Here is a 25166-nt window from a genome sequence, read left to right on the forward strand (position 1 = left end):
TCCTACTCTAAATATTAGGTCACTGAACTCATAGTGGAAGAGTCTATTCAATAAAGTCAGACATGGGCACATTTCTCGACACATATATGAGATAAAAAAAGAGCCAAGTCTCCTATACGTTGTATATGGTTTTAATGCCTAAAACACAGGTGTAAATACAGTAAAAGGCATTAATATGTTTGAAATCCATTTTCTCATTTATCATTTTATTTTTTTTCAGATTTAAATGCTCTGGACAACAAAGGTACTTGAACATCAGTTGTACGTTTTTATTGCAGTATTTGGTCGTCCAAAAATGGAACCAGTTTTAATTAAAAAATAAAGTTATTTTGAATTTATTGATAAATAATTAACAAATCACATTAATACAGTGCAGATTTAAACACTGAAAACAATATGATGTAACCAGTACGTCACATATCTTAGTCATTCAAATGTACTATTTCTCAACATCAAAAAAAAAAAAAAAACTCTGAATGTCATCATCTGTGGTGCATAATATTACGATTTAGAGATTCCAGGGAAATCTTTGTATGGTAATGTAATCTTCAAGCCCCTCTCCAGCATTGCAGTAATAAAACACATGATTCCATAGTCGAGATCACCACATGCATCCCAAAACCAGTGTGTGAGAAACCATATATAAAATGATCTGAGGACACCATCACCCTTTAAGGGCCTGAGCTCATTTAGGGAAAGTAGAAAATGTCATGTGACCCGACAAATTAAAATTAGTTTTTACAAGAACAAAAAAAAAAAAAAAGGCTTGCTATCTGGGAACAGTTTGAAAGCCAGCAATTGTGACAGTACAGGGGTGCATTCGTGCACATGGGGGACATCTAAGGCACCATTAATACTGAACAGTACATACAGGTTTTGGAGCAACGTATGCTGCCATCCAGATAACAACTATTTCAGCAAAGCATTGTTTATTATAGCAAGACAATGTCCAATCACGTTCTGCAGCAGACTGGTTCTGTAGTAAAGGAGTCAGAGTGCTAATCTGGCTTGCCTACAGTCCAGACTTGTCACCCACTGAACACATTTGGTGCACTATTTAACATAAAGCAAACCCTGGGTGGCACCGTAGCGCAGGAGGTAGCGTTGCTGTTACATAGGTCCTGGGGTTGTGGGTTCAAGCCTTGCTCTGGTAACTGTCTGTGAGTAATTTGGTGTGTTCTCTCAGTGTTTTTGTGGGTTTACTCCCACAGTCTAAAAACTTTATTAGGTGGATTGGTGACTCAAAACTGTCCCTATGTGTGAGTGTGTCTCCCCAGGGTGTGTTCCCACCTTGCGCCCAGTGATTCCAGGTAGGCTCCGGACCCACGGTGACCCCGAATTGAATAAGTGGTTGCAGATGATTAATGAATGAATAAACAAAGCAAACCCTGAGCTGTTGAAACTCTTTGTCAAGCATCAATGGAAAAACATTTCCAGTCTCCCATCTTTTTTAGAAACATATTGTTGGAATTACAGTTACGATATACATACACAAAAAAAGAGCACACATTAAAATCAACATTAAAATATTTAATATAACGTAACAGGGCTGTTACCCAGTGTCTGCCTTGGTTAAAAGAATAAAAGTCATGTGACCATAATCACATTTTAACCTTGTTCCACATCCTCAATGTAAAGTCCATTATCAGCCATAATTTATACAGTAATAAATGGTCCCAGACCTAATAATAAGATTTTTTTTTTTTGCAAGATAAAAGCAGTTAAAGGGGAAAAATGAGAGATAGTAGAGTCCACGTATAGTTTTTTTGGTCAAATGACATCTTTTGAGTTTGAGAACGGTTTTATTTTACAATATCTATGCATTTAATAGCTTATTTACGTGAAATGAAATATGATTTTGCTCTGTCTATATATATTTTTTAACACGTTAAATCCAGCAAACAACCCAAGGAGGATATTACAGTGTACGGAAATGTGTCCTCCATTGAATTTGTTTAGCTTATTATTTTAAGATGACTGCTGCTGACATGGAATTTCTGATGCTCACGATAATAATTATAGTTTTTTTTATTTATTTATAGCATAAAGAAAGTATAAAGAAGGTGCAAACTATTCTATGAGGTTAATGACAAAAAGTTAGATGTCCTTATCCCATTTTTGTAGTGGTTTCATTTCAAACTCCTTACCAGTAAGTTGTACGTCATACTTTCCCCTTCGTTTCCTCAAGACACAGACAATGATTATAATCAGTAGAATGATAAACAAAAGAGCAGCGAGAGCTGATGCAATTATAGTCCAGATATCTAAAGAAAGGGAAAGAAATTGGGAGTAGATTAGTAGGAAATCAATTCTAAATCCTATTTACTCTGCTTTGATTAAATACAACGGTTACTCTACTGTTATCTCCCTGCCTCTGTAAATCGTCAGTATTGCTGTATTTTAACTAATAGTGATGAGATCTTAGTTCATTATCATTGTCTATGTCTGCCCGAGGATCACAGCAGTTCACACCAGTGACGGGAGGCCTACCTTTAATCACCAGTGAGACTTCCCTTGTCTGACTCCCAATTTTATTCGTGGCATTGCACGTATACCGGCCACTGTCAGCAGACGTGGCTTTAGGAATCTCATGTGAGTGTCCCCCTCTAGTGTCCAGAGGGAGACCTTTAAAGCTCCACTCCACTGTAGGCTCTGGATTTCCTTTAGCAGAGCAGGACAGAACCGCTTTCTGGCCTTCATACACCTCCACTGACCCATCTCCTCCTACCTCAATCTCTGGCCCATCTGTGGAAAAGTCCCATTAGTAATAATCAGCACAATCATTATTTCATATCAGTGTCAGATTTTGTAGATTTTACTAAATAGAAACTGGACTGTAGTGGGGAAATAAAGAAGTCACATTTTGTATTAATATTCAAGCCTGTCATGACATTTTTGTTGGTGTCTAACTGCTTCTTGTTTTCCTTTGTTTTGTCTGTACGAGCTTACAATTAGGGACTTAATGATTCTGATTGATTTGGCAATACGTCAAATGGATTAATTGTATATGATATACACTACAGTTATTAAAATATAAGTACTCACAGAGAACGTTGATGTTTAAACTATGATTTTTTGCTCCATGTTTGTTCCTTGCAGATATTTGGTATGAGCCAGTATCTGTCCTTGTGAGATTGCGTGGGGTTGGCACATTTTTTCTGTCTTTGAACCAGGTGACTGTAGGCGAAGGTGAAGCTGTAACTGTGCAGTTTTTAGAGACGTCTATGTGTTCCTTCCCCTCATAGTTTGAAGGACAGTCAAATATAGGACCATCTACAAGAAGAGAGGTAATTGTCAAGACACAGTTGGTGTAGGTATTAATTGCTGCTTGATGATAGATGATTAATAGATTACAGTTTTCCACTCACACTCCACTGTGATGTGTGTGATGCAGCTTGAATTGCCGATAGAATTAGAGGCAGTAAATGTATACTGGCCAGAGTCATCTTTGCCAAGGCTCTTAGTAGATTCAATTTGTGATTGTTCTTGAAACCAGACGATGTTTGGAGGTGGATTGCCCACAACAGCATGAGGGTATGAGTTCAGGGAAGTTTTTATCAGTGGAGACCACTCTGCACATTGTATTACCGGCTTGTCTGAAAAAAAAGTGTAAATAATTTCATTAAAAAATAGCTTTTACTTTAGTATTAAAGAATAATAGTTAACAATAAAAAAGATCTGAACACTAACTCTGAACGATCTGAAACTGTTTAAAAATGTATTCCCTGCACCCACCTGACAGCCAAAACACAAATACACACACACACACGGACACCATCACTTGTAATTCTTCATACATTTTTTCTTGAAATTAAAATTGTGTAACGGGAGGTCAACTGGATTTTTAAAAAATATTTTCTTGAGAATTAAAGGCATTTTTGACTGCATCCGCTGTGTTAACTCTCAGTGTGAACCCACCGTCCTGCTCCATTCATAGGGTGCAGCAGACACCAAGGAACATTCAGTCATTATCTGTAACCCTTATCCAGTTCAGGGTCGCAGTGGGTCCAGAGCCTACCTGGAATCATTGGGCGCAACGCGGGAATACACCCTGGAGGGGGCGCCAGTCCTTCACATGGCAACACACACACTCACACATTCACTCACACCTACGGACACTTTTGAGTCACCAATCCACATATCAACGTGTGTTTTTGGAGTGTGGGAGGAAACCGGAGCACCCGGGGGAAACCCACGCAGACACAGGGAGAACACACCACACTCCTCACAGACAGTCACCAGGAGGAAACACACACAGACACAGGGAGAACACACCAAACTTCTCACAGAAAATCACCCGGAGGAAACCCACGCAGACACAGGGAAAACACAACACATTCCTCACAGACAGTCACCCGGAGGAAACCCACGCAGACACAGGGAGAACACACCACACTCCTCACAGACAGTCACCCGGAGAAAACCCATGCAGACACAGGGAGAACACACCACACTCCTCACAGACAGTCACCCGGAGAAAACCCATGCAGACACAGGGAGAACACACCACACTCCTCACAGACAGTCACCCGGAGAAAACCCATGCGGACACAGGGAGAACACACCACACTCCTTACAGACAGTCACCCGGAGGAAACCCATGCAGACACAGGGAGAACACACCACACTTCTCACAGAGTCACCCGGAGGAAACCCACGCAGACACAGGGAGAACACACCACACTTCTCGCAGAGTCACCCGGAGGAAACCCACGCAGACACAGGGAGAACACACCACACTCCTCACAGACAGTCACCAGGAGGAAACACACACAGACACAGGGAGAACACACCAAACTCCTCACAGAAAATCACCTGGAGGAAACCCACGCAGACACAGGGAAAACACAACACATTCCTCACAGACAGTCACCCGGAGGAAACCCACGCAGACACAGGGAGAACACACCACACTCCTCACAGACAGTCACCCGGAGAAAACCCATGCAGACACAGGGAGAACACACCACACTCCTCACAGACAGTCACCCGGAGGAAACCCACGCAGACACAGGGAGAACACACCACACTCCTCACAGACAGTCACCCGGAGGAAACCCACGCAGACACAGGGAGAACACACCACACTCCTCGCAGAGTCACCCAGAGGAAACCCACGCAGACACAGGGAAAACACAACACATTCCTCACAGACAGTCACCCGGAGGAAACCCACGCAGACACAGGGAGAACACACCACACTTCTCGCAGAGTCACCCGGAGGAAACCCACGCAGACACAGGGAGAACACACCACACTCCTCACAGACAGTCACCCGGAGCGGGACTCTAACCCACAACCTCCAGGTGCCTGGAGCTGAGTTAAGGTTAGTATATTCTGACTTCTTTTTTCTCTAAATATTCTGACTTTCTTCTCAAATTTGTCTGACATTATCTCTTGAAATGTTGTGACATTATTCTCAGAGGTTTTCAATTTTAAATTCAAAGCCATCATAGCTGCATTTTCATTATAAGTTTTGTAACTATCTTTGTTATTTATTTCAGCAGCGTCAGAATGTTTTTGATGATGCCACCCCTTGACAAGGCCATACAGCACCCTGGTTGAGAAAAGCAGATTTGTAGAATCATGTGAAGGTGAAGTGTAGCAAATTTTCTTGTTTTCCTTTGTTTTATTTACATTATGTTGTGTGTATGAGCTTACAATTAGGCACTTAATAATTCTGATTGATTTGGCAATAAGTCAAATCATATACATTGTTGTAGTTTTCAGTTTGTTAATTGTATATGATACAGTTATTAAAATATAAGTACTCACAGAGAACGTTGATGTTTAAACTATGATTTGTTGCTCCATGTTTGTTCCTTGCAGATATTTGGTATGAGCCAGTATCTGTCCTTCTGAGATTGCGTGGGGCTGGCACATTTTTTCCATCTTTGAACCAGGTGACAGTAGGCGAAGGTGATGCTGTAACTGTGCAGTTTTTAGAGACGTCTATGTGTTCCTTCCCCTCATAGTTCGAAGGACAGTCAAATATAGGACCATCTACAAGAAGAGAGGTAATTGTCAAGACACAGTTGGTGTAGGTATTAATTGCTGCTTGATGATAGATGATTAATAGATTACAGTTTTCCACTCACACTCCACTGTGATGTGTGTGATGCAGCTTGAATTGCCGATAGAATTAGAGGCAGTAAATGTATACTGGCCAGAGTCATCTTTTCCAAGGCTCTTAGTAGATTCAATCTGTGATTGTTCTTGAAACCAGACGATGTTTGGAGGTGGATTGCCCACAACAGCATGAGGGTATGAGTTCAGGGAAGTTTTTATCAGTGGAGACCACTCTGCACATTGTATTACCGGCTTGTCTGAAAAAAAGTGTAAATATTTCATTAAAAATTAGCTTTTACTTTAGTATTAAAGAATAATAGTTAACAATAAAAAAGATCTGAACACTAACTCTGAACGATCTGAAACTGTTTAAAAATGTATTCCCTGCACCCACCTGACAGCCAAAACACAAATACACACACACACACGGACACGGACACCATCACTTGTAATTCTTCATACATTTTTTCTTGAAATTAAAATTGTGACAACGGGAGGTCAACTGGATTTTTAAAAAATATTTTCTTGAGAATTAAAGGCATTTTTGACTGCATCCGCTGTGTTAACTCTCAGTGTGAACCCACCGTCCTGCTCCATTCATAGGGTGCAGCAGACACCAAGGAACATTCAGTCATTATCTGTAACCCTTATCCAGTTCAGGGTCGCAGTGGGTCCAGAGCCTACCTGGAATCATTGGGCGCAACGTGGGAATACACCCTGGAGGGGGCGCCAGTCCTTCACATGGCAACACACACACTCACACATTCACTCACACCTACGGACACTTTTGAGTCACCAATCCACATATCAACGTGTGTTTTTGGAGTGTGGGAGGAAACCGGAGCACCCGGGGGAAACTCACGCAGACACAGGGAGAACACACCACACTCCTCACAGACAGTCACCAGGAGGAAACACACACAGACACAGGGAGAACACACCAAACTCCTCACAGAAAATCACCCGGAGAAAACCCACACAGACACAGGGAAAACACAACACATTCCTCACAGACAGTCACCCGGAGGAAACCCACGCAGACACAGGGAGAACACACCACACTCCTCACAGACAGTCACCCGGAGAAAACCCACGCAGACACAGGGAGAACACACCACACTCCTCACAGACAGTCACCCGGAGGAAACCCATGCAGACACAGGGAGAACACACCACACTCCTCGCAGACAGTCACCCGGAGGAAACCCACGCAGACACAGGGAGAACACACCACACTCCTCACAGACAGTCACCCGGAGAAAACCCACGCAGACACAGGGAGAACACACCACACTCCTCACAGACAGTCACCCGGAGGAAACCCACGCAGACACAGGGAGAACACACCACACTCCTCACAGATAGTCACCCGGAGAAAACCCACGCAGACACAGGGAGAACACACCACACTCCTCACAGACAGTCACCCGGAGGAAACCCACGCAGACACAGGGAGAACACACCACACTTCTCGCAGAGTCACCCGGAGGAAACCCACGCAGACACAGGGAGAACACACCACACTCCTCCCAGACAGTCACCCGGAGGAAAACCACGCAGACACAGGGAGAACACACCACACCCCTCACAGACCGTCACCCGGAGGAAACCCACGCAGACACAGGGAGAACACACCACACTCCTCACAGACAGTCACCCGGAGGAAATCCACGCAGACACAGGGAGAACACACCACACTCCTCACAGACAGTCACCCGGAGGAAACCGACGCAGACACAGGGAGAACACACCACACTCCTCACAGACAGTCACCCGGAGGAAACCCACGCAGACACAGGGAGAACACACCACACTCCTCACAGACAGTCACCCGGAGCGGGACTCTAACCCACAACCTCCAGGTGCCTGGAGCTGAGTTAAGGTTAGTATATTCTGACTTCTTTTTTCTCTAAATATTCTGACTTTCTTCTCAAATTTGTCTGACATTATCTCTTGAAATGTTGTGACATTATTCTCAGAGGTTTTCAATTTTAAATTCAAAGCCATCATAGCTGCATTTTCATTATAAGTTTTGTAACTATCTTTGTTATTTATTTCAGCAGCGTCAGAATGTTTTTGATGATGCCACCCCTTGACAAGGCCATACAGCACCCTGGTTGAGAAAAGCAGATTTGTAGAATCATGTGAAGGTGAAGTGTAGCAAATTTTCTTGTTTTCCTTTGTTTTATTTACATTATGTTGTGTGTATGAGCTTACAATTAGGCACTTAATAATTCTGATTGATTTGGCAATAAGTCAAATCATATACATTGTTGTAGTTTTCAGTTTGTTAATTGTATATGATACAGTTATTAAAATATAAGTACTCACAGAGAACGTTGATGTTTAAACTATGATTTGTTGCTCCATGTTTGTTCCTTGCAGATATTTGGTATGAGCCAGTATCTGTCCTTGTGAGATTGCGTGGGGTTGGCACATTTTTTCCATCTTTGAACCAGGTGACTGTAGGCGAAGGTGAAGCTGTAACTGTGCAGTTTTTAGAGACGTCTATGTGTTCCTTCCCCTCATAGTTCGAAGGACAGTCAAATATAGGACCATCTACAAGAAGAGAGGTAATCGTCAAGACACAGTTGGTGTAGGTATTAATTGCTGCTTGATGATAGATGATTAATAGATTACAGTTTTCCACTCACACTCCACTGTGATGTGTGTGACGCAGCTTGAATTGCCGATAGAATTAGAGGCAGTAAATGTATACTGGCCAGAGTCATCTTTGCCAAGGCTCTTAGTAGATTCAATTTGTGATTGTTCTTGAAACCAGACGATGTTTGGAGGTGGATTGCCCACAACAGCATGAGGGTATGAGTTCAGGGAAGTGTTTATCAGTGGAGACCACTCTGCACATTGTATTACCGGCTTGTCTGAAAAAAAGTGTAAATAATTTCATTAAAAAATAGCTTTTGGTTTAGTATTAATGCTAAACTATATCTGAACATTAAATGAATTCTGAAGAGAACTCACAGTGTACTCTAATGATGAGTGAATCTAATTTCACTGGAGGTGGAGGCTGAGGTTCTTCTGTTCCCAGATCCAGTTTTGCTTCACACCTGAACTGTGCTCCATCATCAGCATCGCTGGGGGAGATCTGGAGGGTTTCTGATACATTCACTGGAGTCTTGGTTAAGTCAGTAAAGGACTTCTTTCCCACTAGAGTGTCTCCTTTGAACCAGTTGACAGTGAGGAACCGAACAGGAGCAACATTCTGAATATCACACCGGAGCTCATACAGTCCGCCCTCAGTCATTGGCCCAGTGTGATTCACAGTGCTGATGGACACAAGGTCTGGAGTCTCTGTGGGAAAAGATTTGAGATTTTAGCCACAGAATATTACATTGAAGGAAAAAGTGAAATATATCCCAGCGTCAAAAGGTAAAACACATCAACTCACTGTAAATGGTAACAGGGAGAGATTCTTTACACTGTTGTATTTTTATATTGATAAAACACAATGGTCTTATATTCCACTCCACAAGATTCTCCACTCTCCAGGTGATTAACTGGACATCATCCCTCATGTCCACTGGCCCCTGAGAGGCCTCCCAGCCCATTCCCATGTGGGTCTTAGTCGTGGAACAGTTTGCTGAGGCTAAATCTCCATATTTGACCAGCAGTTTAGGAGGCTGAAGAGTAATGGAACAACTACCTGCCAAAACAGATCACCATTCATCAATATTCAGATGATATTACCTGTGGAAATTGTGTATATATACATAACAGTCTATTTAACATTTAACATTTTAGATTTCACTCATTATTATGCCAGGAATAAGTTAGATTTATGTCAGTTGACAGAAACACATTCATAACTTACAATTTTTAAACATAGGTAGGAGAATGTGATGTTAGGAGTCGTGCCCAAGGACTTTTACTGACATGGTCAGTACTTACGTGGTGGGTTTACTCAAATATCCAATCACATCCTAATCTTAGTGGTGGGTTTATCAAAAGAAGGACTGATAACTGACAGTTTACTAACACTAGGAAAATTAATGTAAATAATCACAATTTCTGACTTTATGACAAGTGCATAATAACCCTGTATTTGACTCCTGTGTCTTTCATTGAAATCCTGTTTCTGCCAGAATGTAGATTTTAAAAAATTCGAATACTTTTCTGATCATCATTGTCTGAAACCGCGGTAGGTCCGGAGCCTACCTGGAATCACTGGGCACAAGGCAGGACCACACCCAGGAGGGGGCATAGTTCTTCACAGGGCAACACACACTCACATCTATGGACACTTTTGAGTCACCAATCCACCTTCCAACATGTGTTTTTGGACCATGGGAGGAAGCCGGGGCACCCAGAGGAAACCCATGCAGTCACAGAAAGAACACACCACACTCCTCACAGACAGTCACCCAGAGGAAACCCACGCAGACACAGAGAACACACCACACTCCTCACAGACAGTCACCCGGAGGAAACCCACACAGACACAGGGAGAACACACCACACTCCTCACAGACAGTCACCTGGAGCAGGACTTGAACCCACAACCTCCGAGTCCCTGGAGCTGTGTGACTGTGACACTACCTGCTGCGCCACCGTGCCTGTATAGGTACTGTATAGTTGAAGTAAGGCCTAATAATGCTTTTGTAAAAGCCAGTATGTAGTTAGAAATATAGCTAATAAGTATTTAGGGAAAAAGTAACTGCAAGTACTGTATTCTGTAAACAGCCATGGTCTACTGCTCAAATCAAAGTTGCAATGCTGCAACATGCTAGAAAATATTGCTGCTTCAGATTCATTAATCTAAAGATATTAAAAGCTCACTTATAAATTCCACTGGCGAAGCCATGAATGAGAGGTTGCTGTCATAATCACATGCAAAGCTGATGTAGTCATTAATTCATTGACATTGTTATAGTTGATGCTCTATTTTAGGTTGAAAATGCTGAGGAGACGTTCATTAAACATCATGAAACAATCTGGAGAACTCACTGGGTACTCTAATGATGAGTGAATCTGATTTCACTGGAGGTGGAGGCTGAGGTCCTTCTGCTCCCAGATCCAGTCCTGCTTCACACTTGAACTGTGCTCCATCATCAGCATCACTGGGGGAGATCTGGAGGGTTTCTGATACATTCAATGGAGTCTTGGTTAAGTCACTAAAGGACTTATTTCCCACTTGAGTGTCTCCTTTAAACCAGTTGACAGTGAGGAACCGAACAGGAGCAACATTCTGAATATCACACTGGAGCTCGTACAGTCTGCCCTCAGTCATTGGCCCAGTGTGATTCACAGTGCTGATGGACACAACGTCTGGAGTCTCTGCACAAGGAAAAAAAAAGATTTTGTTGATGTTTTCACAGCTGATGCATGGTCTAACCATTTTTAAAATGGATTTGTTTTATTTGGAAGGAAATTCCACAAAAGTATATTTTCCATTTTGCATCCAACACTGGTCTCAGTAGAATTCCACCAATGTTTCTACATTTTTCTTTTCTGTGTAATTACTGAATAAATCATTTAGATGCAATAAGTGAGAGAATTTAAAGGGTTAATCTTGAATACTTACTGTAAAGGATAACGGAGAGCACTTTGTGGCATTGTACATCGCTCAGGTTCATGTAACACTCAGGCTGGATGTCCCAGTCAGTCAAGCTGTCCATTTCCCAGGTGGCGGTCTGAGTGCCATCATAAAAGTCAAACTCTTGGACATGCCCTTGTGGACCTGTCCAGCTCAGCTTGATGGGGTCTGAGGATGTGCTGCAGTTCGCTGAGACATTATCTCCATATTTAACGATCACAGCTGAAGGTTGGAACACAAGGTCATTGCGTTCAGGAGGGCAGTCTGGACTGACTGCTGAGAACAGAGAAGTACACATGGTTTAAAACAATGACACATGATTTCCAAGCCCAGTAAATACATACTGAAATACCCTCCATGCCACTGCAGTGTCAGTGTCAGTGATGTTCTGAGGATGAGCCACAACCCAAAACAAACCTTACTTCCAAATATGAATTTAGAATTGTATGTGAAATGATAATAAATTTACATTTTTATTTCTATTGCAAAAAAAACTCACAGACCACAGGGCATTGTGTTATTTTGTAGAAAAAAGGAAAAATATTCATTCTCTATCTGTAACCCTTATCCAGTTCAGGGTCGCGGTGGGTCCAGAGCCTACCTGGAATCATTGGGCATAAGGCGATAACACACCCAGGAGGGGGCGCCAGTCCTTCACAGGGCAACACACACACTCACACATTCACACACACACACTTGTTGAGTCGCCAATCCACCTACCAACGTGTGTTTTTGGACTGTGGGAGGAAACCCACACAGACACAGAGAGAACACACCACACTCCTCAGAGACAATCACCCGGGGGAAACCCACGCAGACACAAGGAGAACACACCACACTCCTCATAGCAGTCACCCGGAGGAAACCCATGCAGACACAGGGAGAACACACCACACTCCTCACAGACAGTCACCCGGAGGAAACCCACTCAGACACAGGGAGAACACACCACACTCCTCACAGACAGTCACCCGGAGGAAACCCACGCAGACACAGGGAGAACACACCACACTCCTCACAGACAGTCACCCGGAGGAAACCCACTCAGACACAGGGAGAACACACCACACTCCTCACAGACAGTCACCCGGAGGAAACCCACACAGACACAAGGAGAACACACCACACTCCTCACAGACAGTCGCTTGGAGTGGGACTCGAACCCACAAACTCCAGGTCCCTGGAGCTGTGACAGAGACACTACCTGCTGCACCACTGTGCAAAAATCAAATTAAGTCAATATTTCCATATGCATTAAGCAGTTTCTTTGTGACTAGAATTTAATTTAAAATATCTTTTTAAATATGTATTAAATATGTGATGTTTTCATTCATTCATCTACTTTACCTGGCAATTTCTATTATATATTTTTCCTTTCTTAAAAAATGTCATGGTAATGTCTGATTCAGAGACAAGTAAGGACTCAGTTGTGATGTATTGCTATAGATGCCAACACACACAAACACACACACAAACAAACACCACAGAATGTGCTTCTACTGATACTTTTTTTGTGACACTTTAGGGAGGGGTTGGCATGTGTGTGTGTGTGTGTGTGTGTGTGTGTGTGTGTGTGTGTGCTCGTGTGCGCGCGCTCAGAGCTAATGTGCTGAGGTTAGAGTCATTGGTGGTAAAATGCTTGTATAGCAGTTTGGAGCTGATTCATTTTGAAACTGTCACATGTCTTGTCCCAGCTTACAATGCAAGCACTCACCATGACTTTGCTGCTGTGTTTGGAGTGTGTTTGTGTTGCCTTGGTAACTTTATTTCAGCTTATTTTTATATATATATCAGCAGATAATATTTTACACCTAAATTTTGATATGGTAATTACCACCACACATGCCATAAACATCTCTCCTGGACATTATCTGCTTTTTAAGAATTATACATATTTACAATAAATTACATTAAAAACAAAGTTGCGTGCAAGACTTTGAAGACCCCTGGTCAAGTGAGAACATCCCTCTATAGGGTGGACTCAGGTGTTCTGTCAGAATCAGCCCAGCCGTACAGGAGTCTAAGGTCCCTATGCACAGTGCCCAGTGTCTGATCAATGATTTACTGCCCACAGCAGTCTCTGAAGTGAAGTCTGCTATCACTGTACTGAGCTGGAGCAGAATGTGTGATTCACAAGTGAACGTCCAAGTTCAGTATCTGACCTCATTAATGTTGACGAGACTGAATGCGGTCCGATTCTTACAGCAATGTTCCAACGTTCTGTCAAAAAGCTTTGTAGATACATCCTATCTCTACCCTGACAAGAAACGGTGGTTGCCCACAAACCTTTGGCCACATTGCACTGAAATGAAAATGAAAGTAAATAGGATGTACAGCTCGAATCTGAAGTAGAACATTTCAGCACGTCACTAGATCAAGATTCATTTAAAAGTGCGCTCAGCACAACAGCTGTCCACCACCCTAGGACAATCGCCACCTGCACAGCTGTTAAAACTGAAGAACTTACCGCCGGTTAGGAGCATGAGCAGCACCAAGCCTGTGAATCTTCCCAACAGCAGCATGGTCAGCACAGAATGATGGAGAGCATTAAGACGAGTCTGATGTTGCTGTTGATACATAATCCTGAATGAAGGGGAAAATTCTAAATAATTAAAATAAAATAAATAAAAGTCTAGAAGTGGAAGTCCAGAATTCTACGCACAGCTCAGATGTAGCTTCTGATGCCTCTAAGACGTACGTTGCACCGCTAAACAGGAAATGTTGCACGGTACGGAAAACCGCCAAAAACAAGAAGCCCTGCCAATCAAACATGCACTTCCCACTAGTTCATAACAGCATTATTTTAATTTGGCATTAAAAAAGATTTACAAAACGAAATATAAAAAGGAATATGAGAGAATTTAGTGTAAGAAAAGACTAAATGCACACACACATACACACACAATGCGATTAGGTACAGAGATCTTCTTGGCTCTGCTGGCCACGTGGGTGTTTCTCTGATGTGAAGGAATTTAAGTAAATAATCTGCTTCTCTTCATTTTGAACCAGACATGTCTCAGTCTGTTTGACTGATCTGTGGTGTGATGTGGCAAAACTCCCCACTGAAAAGGATTTCATAAAGTGCAAGGGTATACCGTCAAACATCAGGCTCTCAAGTGGAGACGTCATTCAGGCACAGAGGTCATATATATGCCATACAAATGTAAAGCATGTACCACGTGCTTGACTCTCATTAATAAGCACCACATCACTTTGCATCTAATCTGCATAAAGTTAAACATTGCCCAATGTCAGTTCACGTCACCAATGTTCGGCCTCCAGGTTTGCTCTAGCAGGTCTTGTGTGTTTGTTAGGAGTCCCATTCCTCTGTATTTTTAATCATGTATTTCCTTCTTACCTCTCTGATATGTCTCCTGAGAAACAGAAATGTGGTATAGTTTGTTAGATTACTTTGTGTACTATAAGTGGATGATCTGCCCAAATGAACACATCCTGTCTGATGTCATTTTGTCCATCTTATTTTCACTGGCTGTAGTTAAATGGGTCGGATCATCATGGCCACTTTCTTGAGGGAGTAGGAGCCTCCGTGGAACTCAGCCCAGTAGACTCCATCCTGGTAGCGGCTTCTGTAATGACCTCCTCTGTACCACACTCCATTCAGGTTAGAGTGGGCACACATGTGGTACCACCAGCCTCCCTTCTGGTAGTGAGCACAGTTACCTACAGGAAGATGTCCACATTTTTAAGAACACTAGTTAACTCTTAATTAAAATCAATACAATTAACTGAGAGGTTTCATTGGCCTCATTACAGGTGTAACTGGGATATAAATAATCACTTTCAGAATGAAACCTCATATCTCCCCAAACTGTAGCTTTAGAGAAGAGCAAAATCAGTTCTTAAAGGGAACTTCTACTATTGTGGGGGAATGCAACTCTCTCTGGCATTCTGTATAAAAACCGTATAGACTGAAATCCCATCTTAGAGCGGTCTACCTGCGTAGGCATCTTTATCGCGGTCCAAAGTGGTGAAAGCCTTGTTGCTGTGCCATGAGAGGGAGTCTCCAGCATTGCCTCGGTAACTGCCCAGCCTCAGGCGGTACGAATCGCTCTCGGGCTCCACGCGAAACTCATCATACTCAGCGAACACCTGCCGGCCCTGCCAGTCCTCCATGACCACTTGTAGCTTGTAAGAGGCTTGAGAAGTCAGCCAGTAGAGGTGCTCCAGACCCAGCCAGTACTCACCATCCAGATTCCCAAAACCTTGCTGTGGAGAAAAAAACAAATAATAATAATATAATAATAATAATAATAATAATAATAAAACGATGTTGCGGCACAGTGGCGTAGCAGGTAGTGTCGCAGTCACACAGCTCCAGGGACCTGGAGGTTGTGGGTTCAAGTCCCGCTCCTGGTGACTGTCTGTGAGGAGTGTGGTGTGTTCTCCCTGTGTCTGCGTGGGTTTCCTCCGGGTGACTGTCTGTGAAGAGTGTGGTGTGTTCTCCCTGTGTCTGCAGGGGTTTCCTCCGGGTGACTGTCTATGAGGAGTGTGGTGTGTTCTCCCTGTGTCTGCGTGGGTTTCCTCTGGGTGACTGTCTGTGAGGAGTGTGGTGTGTTCTAACTGTGTCTGTGTGGGTTTCCTCCGGGTGACTGTCTGTGAAGAGTGTGGTGTGTTCTCCCTGTGTCTGCGTGGGTTTCCTCCGGGTGACTGTCTGTAAGGAGTGTGGTGTGTTCTAACTGTGTCTGCGTGGGTTTCCTCCGGGTGACTGTCTGTAAGGAGTGTGGTGTGTTCTAACTGTGTCTTTGTGGGTTTCCTCCGGGTGACTGTCTGTAAGGAGTGTGGTGTGTTCTAACTGTGTCTTTGTGGGTTTCCTCTGGGTGCTCCGGTTTCCTTCCACAGTCCAAACACACATTGGCCTGTGGATTGGCAACTCAAAAGTGTCCGTAGGTGTGAGTGTGTGAGTGAATGTGCAAGTGTGTGTCTGTTGCCCTGTGAAGGACTGGCGCCCCCTCCAGGGTGTATTCCCGCCTTGCGCCCAATGATTCCAGGTAGGCTCTGGACCCACCGCGACCCTGAACTGGATAAGTGTTTATAGATAATGAATGAATGAATGAATGAAAATGATGTTCAGCCAAAAGTGAATGTGGCTCACGTTGTTGTCTCAAGTTGACTTAAGATTATATAATTTAATAATTGTCGCATACGTTACGTCCACACCACATCAACAGCACAAGCTTCATATGATCTGTGGAGAGAGTGAGCGAGCGAGGCTGACCTTGTACTGCTCCCAGTTTCTGAAGAAGTTGACGGATCCGTCCTGTCTCCTCTGGATGACTGTCCAGCCGCCGTGGGCTCGGCCATGCTCACACCAGGCCTGCAGCAAGCGGTTGGACTGGCGTGGACGAAGCAGGTAGATGCCACTGGTGCTTTCACCTGAGTCTAGTACATGCTGGCAGTCCCTCCACGGACCTAAAGAGAGAGGCACATTCACTCAGGCTTTTGGGATGGTGGTAGGGCTACAGCTTTTGTAGAGCAGTTTTGCATGCAAGGTATGAGAGAAGACACATCAGACACCAACCAAAGCAGTCTTCAGTCAGAGGATTATTTTAGGGAGACAATGATATCAGTGTGGCCAGTTCCCTTCTGGAAGAACTGAATTAAAATGTTTATATTTAATGCTTGTCTACCCTTTACACTCGTTTATATTGGTCTGTGATTGTAGGCCTCTCCTTTAAGCCTCCTGTGAACTCAGGACTGACCATCTATACATTCAGGGCTGGAATTCTCCAGCTGGTCTGTGCTGATAATGAGCATGTACGCTAAGTGAGTGTTACCGACGAAGCGCAAGGGAGCTGTCTAATGAGTAGATGGAGCGGAGGAGCAGAGTAGATTACAAGGGATGCCTTGGAATTCTGCTGTTTATCAAATCCCTGGCAAGGTCGAGGTCTGTATACACACAACCTATCTCCCAGCTCCCGTCTTATCTGTTTACTGCAGAGGAATGTCCAATGGCATTCAGCCTCAAAGCCCATAAGGAACATGTCTGATATCGAACATCATTCATTCATTACTCAACTCACACAGAAACATCTTGAGGTAAGGCTTCCTAGGAATCCAGTGTTCATAAAGCTTTATAAATGAATGCTCAAGGTTTTATAAGGCACATATACTGTCCCTCAAGTCACACTGCAGTCTGCTTCAATGAGATTACATGGATTCCACATTTCCTACTCACAACAAAAGGTCAATCTGAACTGAAATACGCCAGTCACCACTTCCTTTTCAAGTGGGTGATCACTTACAGGGATTTAAACTCATTTTAAACTGATTATGAACCCTTTTCTATTTCTGCTTCTGAACATCATGCCGCTGGCAGCGTGGGTGTTCACAACAGTGAGATCTTTATTGGGTTTGTTTTCTGATCTTGAAACAAGTGGGAGACAACTTTCCTTACTGTTAATAATCAATTATACGGTCAGTATCAGATGGACAATAATTTGGTGAGCGAATCTGAAAGAGCTTTTATTAAACTCATTGGATTAATGATGGCTGTGGTAATCCCAACAGACTCTTCAGTGCTATTAATAAACTGCTTCTTACTCCAGTAATCCATCTGCTGCGGTTAGAGATTTATATTTTTATTTTATGAAAAATCTGATCATATTATGGAGACACGGTGGCGCAGCAGGTAGTCACACAGCTCCAGGGGCCTGGAGGTTGTGGGTTCGATTCTTGCTCCGGGTGACTGTCTGTGAGGAGTGTGGTGTGTTCTCCCTGTGTCTGCGTGGGTTTCCTCCAGGTGACTGTCTGGGAGGAGTGTGGTGTGTTCTCCCTGTATCTGCGTGGGTTTCCTCCAGGTGACTGTCTGTGAGGAGTGTGGTGTGTTCTCCCTGTGTGGAGTGTGGTGTGTTCTCCCTGTGTCTGCGTGGGTTTCCTCCCGGTGACTGTCTGTGAGGAGTGTGGTGTGTTCTCCCTGTGTCTGCGTGGGTTTCCTCCGGGTGACTGTCTGTGAGGAGTGTGGTGTGTTCTCCCTGTGTGGAGTGTGGTGTGTTCTCCCTGTGTCTGCGTGGGTTTCCTCCCGGTGACTGTCTGTGAGGAGTGTGGTGTGTTCTCCCTGTGTGGAGTGTGGTGTGTTCTCCCTGTGTCTGCGTGGGTTTCCTCCCGGTGACTGTCTGTGAGGAGTGTGGTGTGTTCTCCCTGTGTCTGCGTGGGTTTCCTCCGGGTGACTGTCTGTGAGGAGTGTGGTGTGTTCTCCCTGTGTGGAGTGTGGTGTGTTCTCCCTGTGTCTGCGTGGGTTTCCTCCGGGTGACTGTCTGTGAGGAGTGTGGTGTGTTCTCCCTGTGTGGAGTGTGGTGTGTTCTCCCTGTGTTTGCGTGGGTTTCCTCTGGGTGACTGTCTGTGAGGAGTGTGGTGTGTTCTCCCTGTGTGGAGTGTGGTGTGTTCTCCCTGTGTCTGCGTGGGTTTCCTCCGGGTGACTGTCTGTGAGGAGTGTGGTGTGTTCTCCCTGTGTCTGCGTGGGTTTCCTCCGGGTGACTGTCTGTGAGGAGTGTGGTGTGTTCTCCCTGTGTCTGCGTGGGTTTCCTCCGGGTGACTGTCTGTGAGGAGTGTGGTGTGTTCTCCCTGTGTCTGCGTGGGTTTCCTCCGGGTGACTGTCTGTGAGGAGTGTGGTGTGTTCTCCCTGTGTCTGCGTGGGTTTCCTCCGGGTGACTGTCTGTGAGGAGTGTGGTGTGTTCTCCCCGTGTCTGTGTGGGTTTCCTCCGGGTGCTCTGGTTGTGGATTGGGATTTGGTAGGTGGATTGGTGACTCAAATGTGTCCGTAGGTGTGAGTGAATGTGTGTGTGTGTGTGTGTGTGTTGCCCTGTGAAGGACTGGCGCCCCCTCCAGGGTGTATTCCCTGCCTTGCGCCCAATGATATCAGGTAGGCTCTGGACCCACCGTGACAATGAATTGGATAAGCGCTTACAGATTATCAATAAATGAATGATCATATTATTACTGCATTTACTTTGTTTCCTTCTTCTGATCCAAATATATATCAGTCATTTTCTCCTTCAGCTCAGTTAGTTTCTCCACAGTAACTCTGCAATATGACTCTAAATTCATTCTGAATATGCGTCCTACTACTCAGTACTCATTTTGTGTCTTTGTTTCTATGCAGTATACATTTGGAGAAAGGAATATAAATATATATGCAATCAACCCAGAACCGCTAGAACTGTACAATAACTGTTACTGGTATTTCTCATTGCTCTGCTCTCTTGCTGCAAAAGCTACTGCGTCTGATTACTTAAGAAATGTGGGGCTGATAAATGAACGACCACCTTAGTCTTTCTGCCCTGTAATTTCCCACTGCAGATACAGAGGCACAAGTGAATGATGGCTGTCATCAGGTTCCTGTTCAAAGCCCCTGCACAATACTGTACGGACAGTGGTGATTACATTTATTTTGTGTGTGTGTGTGAGAGAGAGAGACACACACAGGGAGAGTTTACTGGGTGCAGCTGTCTCTGGTCAAGCTTTGTTGAAGCTTCTGTGGGTCAAATGTTACTGACACACAGAGCTTTAGCATCAAATATGATGCATTTACACATAGCTCCATGTGCACAGTGATATTTTGTTAGCATCCATGAGTCTAATCAGATTATCATTCTTTTTTATTGTTGTGATGTTTTTGTTTTGACTGCTAGCGTAGAAACCGATTTATAAAATAAACCTCCCCGGTACTGGGCTGGGGAGCGTTAAAGCTGTATTTTCTGTATTGATGGAGCATCATCCAATACCCCTGGGAGGAACTGGATTGGAGGTTGGGATACTGAATTAATCATCCAGCACCCAGTGTAGCCTTTTCAAAGGGTAGAAGCTGGTGGTGTGTGTTGACTGTACCTGGAGTCTTGGTGACCGGGAAACTGATGAAAGGTACATCTGTAGGAAGCTCTGATGAGGGGGTGAAGAACTCCTGAACCCCCTGCACTGTCTTCTCCTGGTGTAAGGTGGCGCTCTGGTCTCTTTGAATGTTGCTGACCGTGTGTTTAGACTCAGAGCCGTTGTACTTCAGCCGGACGGACGGATCAGCTGTTGAGGCAGCTTGCTGTAAGGGTCAGGGCCAATTTATGCATGAGTAACATAATGGGAAGTCATATTCTTTTGCATGTATCTCTTAATATTTCCTGTATTTTTCACTCTAGTTGGACGCTCCTCACCTGCTGTGCTTTGGCAGCGTCGCTGAGCTGGCAGTTTTTCTCCAAGCGTGTCATCAGCTCACTCTGATTGCTCACCAGAGTGGACAGAGCCTCATATTTCCTCTCTAAATCTCTGTAGCTGTTGGTTAGCTGGAGCACCTGTGGTCATTTTAGAGGAAAGGAGCAACTGTCACACATCAGAGATTATATTGCATAGAATATGAAATCTTATATGGGCTTTAGTTAGCATCTGTCGCAACAACAAAGGCCTAAGGCAAAGTATTAACAGTTATGACCCAAACTGAAGACCTGTAGAGTCATAGTTCAGGAGTATTGAAACACTTAAAACCAGTTTCCCAGACCATGCCTATGTTCACACTGCATTAAAAACTCTCAGTATGGATATGATTTGCTAATCCTGCGTTTAATTTTCTAATGGTGGTGGAAAGTGAAAAACCTCACCCTGTTTCAATCGTTACTTTTGTTGCAATTGCTACAAAAACAAAAATTTTAATGACCATGGATTCCTCACAGACAGTCACCCAGAGGAAACCCACGCAGACACAGAGAGAACACACCACACTCCTCACAGACAGTCACCCAGAGGAAACCCACGCAGACACAGAGAGAACACACCACACTCCTCACAGACAGTCACCCGGAGGAAACCCACGCAAACACAGAGAGAACACACCACACTCTTCACAGACAGTCACCCGGAGGAAACCCACGCAGACACAGGGAGAACACACCACACTCCTCACAGACAGTCACCCGGAGGAAACCCACGCAGACACAGAGAGAACACACCACACTCCTCACAGACAGTCACCCGGAGGAAACCCACGCAGACACAGGGAGAACACACCACACTCCTCACAGACAGTCACCCGGAGGAAACCCACGCAGACACAGGGAGAACACACCACACTCCTCACAGACAGTCACCCGGAGGAAACCCACGCAGACACAGAGAACACACCACACTCCTCACAGACAGTCACCGGGAGGAAACCCACGCAGACACAGAGAGAACACACCATACTCCTCACAGACAGTCATATATTCCTTCCTCAAAATTTCAGATTACTTGTGGAATTACTAAAATTATACTAGATTAACCGTCCGGGGCAGCTGTGACATAAGGGATACAGCTGCAGGCTTAAGACTGGAAGTTCACTGTAAAAATGACTGAATGTGTGTGGGATAAATGAAGGAATGGCACTTTCTCCTCCCTCAACATCCACAGCTAAAATGCCCTTAAGCAAGGCATCTAACCCCTAAATGCTCCACAGTCATTATGACTGGCTTCTCTGGTGTGTGTGTGTGTGTGTGTGTGTGTGTGTGTGTGTGTGTGTCTGATCTTTAATAATGAAAGTTTCTTCTACTTGATGCTTTCCCTACTCTGGTCACCTGTGCAGTTGTATTGATGAGCAGACCCTCAAGACGCCTCTGCTCCAGGGCCTGGTCCTGTTTGTGCGTGATCTCGTGCAGTAGCTGGGCGTACAGTTGAGTGATGCGTGAGTTCATGTTGCTGCTCTCTTTGCGCAGGACACTGACCTCGCTCGCCAGCGCCCCCGCCTGCTCCAGTCTACCGCGGAGGCTCTCCAGCTGTTCCAGCTGCTGCTGCTGCCGGCTCAGCAGCGCCCTTAAAGCTGCAGTCTCTGAGCTATTAGCCCTGGCTGTCTCCGTGCTCACGCACAGCGCCCCCTTCAGCTTCTGCTGAGGTACGATGAAGGTGTAGGAGCATCTTCCGGCTTTGGGCTCAGAAGATCGGGACGGACGTTTCTGTGCGCCTTCACTTTTAGAGCCGTCAGGATGAAGAGCCTCTCCACGGCCCTCCACACCCAAGATCACCGAACCCACCAGCAGCAATAACACATACGTGACCTTGGTTTCCATGGGTGGAACTCCTTTAATCTATGGTAGGATTCGATGAAGTGAAACACACCTTGAAGAAGATAAATCAGAACATCAAGGTCGTCCCAAGTATACATGCTATTTACCGTTCAATATTCTGCCATGTATTATATACCTTGCTCTCATCCATTTTTACAGTCCCACTACAATACCCAGAATGCATTATTACTTTTCTAGCAACAGAGATTACGAAGTACAGCAGTGATTTATCTCAGTAAAAGCCCTCTCTGGAACACTATGTATTATATTTACTTTAAAATTACAGTTTCAAAATCACTGTGAAGCTCCACTGACCTGTCATAGCACTGCAGAAACTGCACTATGTAATCCCTACCCCTCCTCACTTGATTTCAGGACAGTGCTGTAAAATGAATTACACTCTGCAGCTGCAGGGGGCGCCCAGGAGCAGAAACACCAAAACCTTACCTAGTGTTCTTTTAATTGTTCAAATTGTAAACAGTAGCAGCAGCACAGCAAAGTACAAGACAATGAAAAATATCAACATAACTATAGTTTCATACCTGGAGTGTAAGGAGTTGTCCTGTAGTGGTAAATATTGACCATCCATATACATATTACAGTTCTAACAGTCAACACCAATGTTTCCAACTCTAGCTTGAAGTTCCCATGGCATTGATGCTTGCCAGATGTTCCTGTTTAACTGTGGGAGTCCTAAGCCTCTTGCCGGCTTAATTAGCAAGTCAACATAAGCAAGACCATGGTCAACAACACAGTAACTCAAGCCAACACTCTCTCCCTGTCCATGGTTCACTGTTAATACACATCCAGAATAAACTCTCCATTTGGTTTTACATAATTGAACTTTAACCGTTTATAAATTATTCAGTAACAGATTAACTGCTGTAATGTGAGTGCTTTAAAAATATTATAATATAATCTTGAGTAGGGCTGAAGTTTAATATTAAGCTGAATTTACCACTCAAAGCCTTTTAAGCCTAGGATTAAGAGGAACAAAGGTCCGAGGAGCCAGCCCTTGGAGATTCAGAGTTTAATCTCCACCACCCAAACATTATTAGAAACATAATGCACTTGAGTGGTTGGTGTAGGGCAGTGGGAAGCGCAGCTGGGTGCAGAAGACTATGGTTTGATTCCCTGCTTGGATACCAGCATCATGCTACAACAACAACAACAACAACAACGAAAAATGTCCTTGGGCTAGACTCCAAACACTAAATGAGCTTCAACTCTGTACCCTAATAATTAGCAACGTAAGTCACTCTGCAATAGAGCGTCTGCCAAATGCCATACAAGCAAATGTAAATAATTTGAACTTAAAATATTGGGCCCTAAAATAACTATTTTTAACAGACAGAATAGAGAGTTGTAGGAAACATGTCTTACCTCTATATGTGGAAGGCCAAAATATGGTGATTCTTGTGGATATCCAATGAGGAGGTCAATATAAGAAATACAGCTCCCTTCGACTCAAAATGGAGAATTAAATAAGATTGAAGTGGAAAATACAAGCAGTTAGGAAGCCCCCCTTCACTCCTCTACTCTACTGAAGCCCTGTGCTAACACATTCTGCAGTAAAGAGCAGGATGGGAGTGAGCGACACACTGACAGTCAGGTTTTAAAAAAGCCAGATCAGCCCCTGTCCCGAACCCTCCAAACAAAAGAGCAGAGTAATTACAAAGCAGCCTAATAACACCTCCTCCCTCCTCTCTGCTCCTTCACCACCCTGACCTCCACAGTGCCTCCACTATCTTCATCAGACAGAGTTTGGGGTTAACGTTTCAGTCAGTAAAACAGCTACTCCTGCAGTTTACAAAATCGAGGAAGAGGATACGAAATAACACTTTGGACCTTTTAACTGCACTTAGAGACTAATAATTATTAGTGAGGTCAAGTACTGATGTTGAAAGATTGGTTCTGGATCACAAACTATTCTCCCACTCATCCTAAAAGTATGGAAGCACTCCAGAGACACCAGAGAGCAGTTCCTGAGCCCCACATCAGTCCTGGTGGGAGGTCCACACATTCCTTGGCCCACACAGGGCTATGACCTGATCTGAATGCCATTTTTTATATTCAAATTCTGACACAATGTAGTTGAAGTTGTTTAAGATGTTTAAAATATATTTAAATATATTATACATTTTTTTTAAATATATGATTCGGAGCTACAATGATTATTAATTTATATTGATGTATTCATTAATTATCTGTAACTCTTATCCAGTTTAGGGTCACAGTGGGTCCAGAGGCTACCTGGAATCATTGGGCACAAGGTGGAAATACACCCTGGAGGGGGCGCCAGTCCTTCAGAGGGCAACACACACTCACTTACTTACTTACGAGTTACCAATCCACCTACCAGCATGTCTTTTTGGACTGTGGGAGGAAACCGGAGCTCCTGGAAGAAACCCACGCAGACACAGGGAGAACACACCACACTCCTCACAGACAGTCACCCGGAGCGGGAATCGAACCCACAACATCCAGGCCCCTGAAGAAGTTAT

At 44.1% G+C, this 25166-nt stretch overlaps 2 protein-coding genes across 2 annotated transcripts; both read right to left on the reverse strand.

The window, feature by feature from the left end:
- Positions 1–143: 143 nt before the first annotated feature.
- On the reverse strand, positions 144–14202 carry icam5 (intercellular adhesion molecule 5). The gene is made up of 13 exons (XM_066674151.1): positions 14091–14202; positions 11612–11899; positions 11035–11364; positions 9479–9733; positions 9052–9381; positions 8724–8951; positions 8401–8628; positions 6099–6326; positions 5776–6003; positions 3369–3596; positions 3046–3273; positions 2491–2745; positions 144–2264 (listed from the first exon to the last, which is right to left on the reverse strand). Exons 1-13 carry the CDS (start codon positions 14200–14202, stop codon positions 2098–2100), a joined length of 3105 nt encoding a protein of 1034 aa, XP_066530248.1. The 3' UTR covers positions 144–2097.
- A 239-nt stretch (positions 14203–14441) lies between these two features.
- angptl6 (angiopoietin-like 6) lies at positions 14442–23771 on the reverse strand. The gene is made up of 6 exons (XM_066673681.1): positions 22177–23771; positions 20785–20922; positions 20468–20672; positions 16860–17053; positions 15580–15850; positions 14442–15304 (listed from the first exon to the last, which is right to left on the reverse strand). The coding sequence occupies exons 1-6, from the start codon at positions 22663–22665 to the stop codon at positions 15120–15122; spliced, it is 1482 nt and encodes a 493-aa protein (XP_066529778.1). The 5' UTR covers positions 22666–23771; the 3' UTR covers positions 14442–15119.
- Positions 23772–25166: the final 1395 nt, after the last annotated feature.

This window comes from Hoplias malabaricus, chromosome 6 (assembly GCF_029633855.1).
Source record: "Hoplias malabaricus isolate fHopMal1 chromosome 6, fHopMal1.hap1, whole genome shotgun sequence".
NCBI lineage: Eukaryota > Metazoa > Chordata > Actinopteri > Characiformes > Erythrinidae > Hoplias > Hoplias malabaricus.

Bases quoted from the DNA above. Each gene is read 5' to 3' on its own strand.
- icam5 (XM_066674151.1), bottom strand. From the start codon at position 14,202: ATGTATCAACAGCAACATCAGACTCGTCTTAATGCTCTCCATCATTCT. The intron at 3,274-3,368 runs GTGAGTGGAAAA...CTCTTCTTGTAG, and splicing joins CACACACATCACAGTGGAGT to ATGGTCCTATATTTGACTGT. The intron at 2,265-2,490 runs GTAGGCCTCCCG...CCCTTTCTTTAG, and splicing joins AGTCTCACTGGTGATTAAAG to ATATCTGGACTATAATTGCA.
- angptl6 (XM_066673681.1), bottom strand. From the start codon at position 22,665: ATGGAAACCAAGGTCACGTATGTGTTATTGCTGCTGGTGGGTTCGGTG. The intron at 20,923-22,176 runs GTGACCAGAGTA...AAATGACCACAG, and splicing joins TCATCAATACAACTGCACAG to GTGCTCCAGCTAACCAACAG. The intron at 20,673-20,784 runs GTGAGGAGCGTC...TGACCCTTACAG, and splicing joins ACGCTGCCAAAGCACAGCAG to CAAGCTGCCTCAACAGCTGA.